The sequence below is a fragment of the Fundulus heteroclitus genome, unplaced genomic scaffold, assembly GCF_011125445.2.
Source record: "Fundulus heteroclitus isolate FHET01 unplaced genomic scaffold, MU-UCD_Fhet_4.1 scaffold_59, whole genome shotgun sequence".
Lineage (NCBI taxonomy): Eukaryota > Metazoa > Chordata > Actinopteri > Cyprinodontiformes > Fundulidae > Fundulus > Fundulus heteroclitus.
Window position 1 is genome coordinate 528,714 of NW_023397022.1, and position 6,000 is coordinate 534,713.

At 43.0% G+C, this 6,000-nt stretch overlaps 1 protein-coding gene across 4 annotated transcripts in view; it reads right to left on the minus strand.

Moving 5' to 3' along the window:
- Positions 1-5,780, minus strand: part of csf1rb (colony stimulating factor 1 receptor, b) — a 28,759-nt gene extending 22,979 nt beyond the window's left edge. For 3 of the 4 annotated variants that reach the window (XM_036133168.1, XM_036133166.1, XM_036133167.1), the window contains exon 1: positions 5,659-5,779. In XM_036133168.1, coding sequence (XP_035989061.1) covers positions 5,659-5,713 — 55 coding nt within the window. In that variant the 5' untranslated portion in view covers positions 5,714-5,779. Of the gene's footprint in view, positions 1-5,658 lie in introns of all 4 variants that reach the window. The other variant, XM_021311139.2, reaches the window with a different exon arrangement.
- Positions 5,781-6,000: the final 220 nt, after the last annotated feature.

Sequence of the window (6,000 nt, forward strand, 5' to 3'; positions counted from 1 at the left end):
CAGTCAGAGCACCTCTGGGCGGCTGTAGGTCCAAATTTCCTACTTCTGTTTTTGGAGAAAGTTGTGCAGTTAGGAGGTTTCGTGACGGGGGGGTAAAAGTGATGAAACCTCAGAGAGCCAGGAAACACATTTCTACCACAGACCACACACACACTCACAGCAGCAGTTTCTGTGTGTGAGGGTCCTTCTCCCACTTCCTCCTCTTACTTCTTCTTTGGTCAGGACTCTGCGGGAGCGCTGGAGGAACTGGTGACCCCGACAACATGTTTACGCCCTGCGGCTCTCCTGCTATTTATGGCCTCAGTATGTTACTGGAGGGTACCGGCAACAGAACCAGAACCTAAAGGTCCGAGCTCAGAGACCCAGAACCAGCTGGTTCTTTGTCAGCAGGTGGTTCCTGTCCATCAATAAAGCTAAAGTGAGAAAGATGAGCAGCTTTTGTCTTCCTCCTGAAGCTGGATGGGTTTAAACAGAACCAAAGCACAGAACCTGCTCCTTGCTGTGAAACAGTCCCAGGAAGAGAGAACTGAAGGAGCATCTTCAGTTTACATAAAAATATTCTAAATTAAGTTGTTTTTAGTTTAAACACTGAAATGGGGTTCCTCAGGGATCTGCTTTCAGCTCCACCCTGCTCAGCCCGGTTCTCTGAGATTGGATCTCTGGACTTGAGATAGACCTTCATGATTCAATTCAATTAAATTTTATTTCTATAGCGCCGTTCATGAAACTTGTCATCGCAAGTCTGTTTCCAAAGTCAGCTTCCATCAGATCCTCCAGGTTGGTGAGAAAGTTTCCTCTCTAAGGAAACCCAGCAGGTTGCATCAAGTCTCTCCAAGCAGCATTCACTCCTCCTGAAAGAGCGTAGAGCCACAGTGGACAGTCGTCTGCATTGTTGATGGCTTTGCAGCAATCCCTCATACTGAGCATGCATGAAGCGACAGTGGAGAGGAAAACTCCCCTTTAACAGGGAGGAGAACCTCCAGCAGAACCAGAACCAGGCTCAGTGTGAACGCTCATCTGCCTCCACCCACTGGGGCTTAGAGAAGACAGAGCAGAGACACAGAAAGCTCAGAAGCTCACATTGACCCAGGAGTACTTTCTATGTTAGAGAAGACAGAGCAGAGACACAGAAAGCTCAGAAGCTCACATTGACCCAGGAGTACTTTCTATGTTAGAGAAGACAGAGCAGAGACACAGAAAGCACAGAAGCTCACATTGACCCAGGAGTACTTTCTATGTTAGATGGTAATAGTGGATGATCTGCCTCCACCCACTGGGGCTTAGAGATGTTGTTGCATTGACGATAAAGATAATTATTATTCTGGCACAGTTCATCGTGTGACGCGTAGAAATGAGCAGCAGACGGCTAACACAGAGTAAACCTCTAGTGATGGATGAGATAAAGTCTGTTTCTCTGCATCTGAATCAGGTCAGAACTAGAAGCAGGAAAACGAGCAGGAATAACATGAGTGAGATGAGAAACTTTTCAAAGTGGCTCCTGAAGCAATCAAAGTGAGGAGTTTAATGTTTGCTGCCATCTGATGTGTGGAGTCTCTACATTCAGGCGATAATCACCCTGGAAACAAAGTAATTCTGATGTCACCACCGCGGCATTTTGGTTTGATGAAACCTTCAGCCAGCGTTAGACTGACTGGATGAGCAGCAGCTCCTCCAGCTGCTTGGTGAGGTTTGACATCTTTTAGTTTTCTCTGTGAACGGAGGAAACGTCTAGAGACTCTACATGTAATGACCTTCATTTGCTGTTCACACTTTTTTACTTCTAGGCCGTGTTGCTGCAGAGCCTGGGCTGCGTGCCCCTCTCTAAGTACTCGCTGACACCTGACGGGTGTGTCCGGGGGCCCCGAGAGGATGGCAGGAACTGAGGGGCCCCTGCAGGAACCGCTGGTGCCGAGGAGTCCCGTCAGCTGGAGGAAGCCGGACCGTCAGCAGAGCCAACAGCCGGAAAAACAAGCTGACGCCCGACATGCAGGAACAAAACATGCAGAAGTAAAACCTGGTTCTGTTTCAGGCGTTCATGTTTGGTCATGTGACCCGGTTCTGTTTCAGGTATTCCTGTTTGGTCATGTGACCCGGTTCTGTTTCAGGTATTCCTGTTTGGTCATGTGACCCGGTTCTGTTTCAGGTATTCCTGTTTGGTCATGTGACCCGGTTCTGTTTCAGGTGTTCATGTTTGGTCATGTGACCCGGTTCTGTTTCAGGTGTTCATGTTTGGTCATGTGACCCGGTTCTGTTTCAGGTATTCCTGTTTGGTCATGTGACCCGGTTCTGTTTCAGGTGTTCCTGTTTGGTCATGTGACCCGGTTCTGTTTCAAGCTTCTCTCTCCGTTAAACTCAGAAATTTCACAACCGGAACATTTTTTACGACTTCAGCATCCTGTCAGAGCAGTTAGGTCACGCCCAGATTTCACTTCACTGGACCCGGCAGAACCCGACTGGAACAATGTCCAAATACAAGCAGAACCCGACTGGAACAATGTCCAAATACAAACAGAACCTGACCAGAACAGCGTCCAAATGCAAACAGAACCCGACCAGAACAATGTCCAAATACAAGCAGAACCCATCCTGAATATTGTCCAAATACAAACAGAACCCGACCAGAGTATTGTCCAAATACAAGCAGAACCTGACCAGAACAACGTCCAAATACAAGCAGAACCCGACCAGAATATTGTCCAAATACAAGCAGAACCCGACTGGAACAACGTCCAAATACAAGCAGAACCCGACCAGAATATTGTCCAAATACAAGCAGAACCTGACTAGAATATTGTCCAAATACAATCAGAACCCGACTGGAACAATGTCCAAACACAAGCAGAACCTGACCAGAACAACGTCCAAATACAAGCAGAACCCGACCAGAATATTGTCCAAATACAAGCAGAACCCGACTGGAACAACGTCCAAATACAAGCAGAACCCGACCAGAATATTGTCCAAATACAAGCAGAACCTGACTAGAATATTGTCCAAATACAATCAGAACCCGACTGGAACAATGTCCAAATACAAGCAGAACCCGACTGGAACAATGTCCAAATACAAACAGAACCCATCCTGAATATTGTCCAAATGCAAACAGAACCCGACCAGAACAATGTCCAAATGCAAACAGAACCCGACCAGAACAATGTCCAAATACAAGCAGAACCCGACTGGAACAACGTCCAAATACAAACAGAACACGACCGGAACAAAGTCCAAATACAAACAGAACCTGACCAGAACAGCGTCCAAATACAAGCAGAACCCATCCTGAATATTGTCCAAATACAAACAGAACCCGACCAGAGTATTGTCCAAATACAAGCAGAACCTGACCGGAACTACGTCCAAATACAAGCAGAACCCGACCAGAATATTGTCCAAATACAAGCAGAACCTGACTAGAATATTGTCCAAATACAAGCAGAACCCGACTAGAATATTGTCCAAATACAAGCAGAACATGACCGGAACAACATCCAAACACAATCAGAACCTGACCAGAACAACGTTCAAATACAAAACAGAACCCGACCAGAATATTGTCCAAACACAATCAGAACCTGACCGGAACAAAGTCCAAATACAAACAGAACCTGACCAGAACAGCGTCCAAATACAAGCAGAACCCATCCTGAATATTGTCCAAATACAAACAGAACCCGACCAGAGTATTGTCCAAATACAAGCAGAACCCGACCAGAATATTGTCCAAATACAAGCAGAACCCGACTGGAACAACGTCCAAATACAAGCAGAACCCGACTAGAATATTGTCCAAATACAAGCAGAACCCGACTAGAATATTGTCCAAATACAAGCAGAACCTGACCGGAACAAAGTCCAAATACAAGCAGAACCTGACCAGAACAACGTCCAAATACAAAACAGAACCCGACCAGAATATTGTCCAAACACAATCAGAACCTGACCGGAATAAAGTCCAAATACAATCAGAACCCAACTAGAACAATGTCCAAATACAAGCAGAACCCGACCAGAATATTGTCCAAATACAAACAGAACCTGACCAGAATATTGTCCAAATACAATCAGAACCCGACCGGAACAATATCCAAATACAAACAGAACCCGACTGGAACAACGTCCAAATACAAACAGAACCCAACCAGAATATTGTCCAAATACAAGCAGAACCCGATTAGAACAACGTCCAAATACAAACAGAACCCAACCAGAATATTGTCCAAATACAAACAGAACCCGATTAGAACAACGTCCAAATACAAACAGAACCCAACCAGAATATTGTCCAAATACAAACAGAACCCAACCAGAATATTGTCCAAATACAAACAGAACCCGACAAGAATATTGTCCAAATACAATCAGAACCCGACCGGAACAAAGTCCAAACACAATCAGAACCCAACCAGAATATTGTCCAAACACAATCAGAACCTGACCGGAACAAAGTCCAAATACAAACAGAACCCGACTTGAAAAACTGCCCAAAAAGAGTTTTTGGGATTATTTTTCCCTCATCGACATAAAAACTGAAATTAAAGAAAATTATCTTCTTGTTTCACATAGAGACCGCATCAGCCAATCAGCAGCTTCGCTGCGCGTGATTGGTTACCTCATAAACGAGGTCGTTAGTTAGTTCACTCAGTTTCTGAGAGGATTTTAGAGAAATGTTGCGTTTACCAAATCACAACAGGGACTCTAATTAATCAAATTAGGGTTTGTTATAAATGGTGAAACCCTTAATGAATTTAAACAGTTAAAGATGATTCTGTGAAGGTTCTTTGGGTCAGAACCATTTTAACTAACTTTGATCAAGCTTCAGAGGAGACAAAGACTCAAAAAAGTATTTGAAGTAAATTATTATCTAATAAATCTTCAGAAAGAGAAACATACTTCAGTCAGGCTTTACATTTCTGGATTATTCTTATTTTAATATAATTTAAACAACTTTTACTGTAAAACACAATGAAGACATTTAAAGATTTACCCATATCTGCTAAACAATTAGCTGCAGACCAAGAACGACTAAAAAGTTAGATAGCATTACATTTTAAGAAAGATGCACGTATGCATCATGGCTACCTAAGTTTAAATTATTTGTTAAATCTTAAATGTTAAAAATGAGCATTTTATAGCTGAGATTGTCGTGTCAATCTCAGCATGTCATGTTATTACTGAAGGAAAATAGACAGTTTTCTGCCAAAATTAAAACAGCTAAGGGATTTCTGTTTTTTATGATTAAATATATTTAAAGATAAATATAGTTAGGTTTGATTTAACTGAATAACAACAGTTTGTTGAGAAGCACAGAAAGTTGAAGAACCATCATGAGACTGTTTGTTTTGTTTCATTTAAACAGAGAATTAAGTGGAAACCAACAGTAAACAAGAGATAATTATGTTTAACATGTTGATTATTTTACTACATATGAGTAAAATAAAGAGCTATTATAAAACTGTAAATTTTTTCCTACGAACAGCTGAAAGGTTTCATGCTTTTATTCACGCAGCTCTAATCAGGTTCTAACCAGATGATAAATGAACACCAAATAAATCTGGTTCTTTATGTTAGTTTGAATTTAATATCAAACTTTTGGGTATCAGAGACGTATCAAAGGTTCCATAAACAGGTAATTATTGTGTAAATGAAGCATTTTCTGACCTGTGGCAGAGCAGCCAGTGAGGGCGAGCAACAGCAGCAGTGAATGGAGCCCCATCTCTCTCTCTCTCTCTCTCTCTCTCTCTGTTGCTCAGCCTGAAGTCGGACTAAATGTGACTAAGGGAGCAACTTCCTCTTGAAACAAACTGACCTCCTCCTCCTCCTCCTCCTCCTCCTCCTCCTCCTCCTAAAGCTGAAGATGATTGGCTGAGTCCCTCTGACTGTCAGGTTAGAATCCACCTAAATGCATCTAGCTGAAAGCTTTAATCATGGTATGAGGGAACATGTGGGACATTGTGGGATGGACCCCTGGGTCATCTGGTCTGGGGTCGGGGTGGGGGGTTA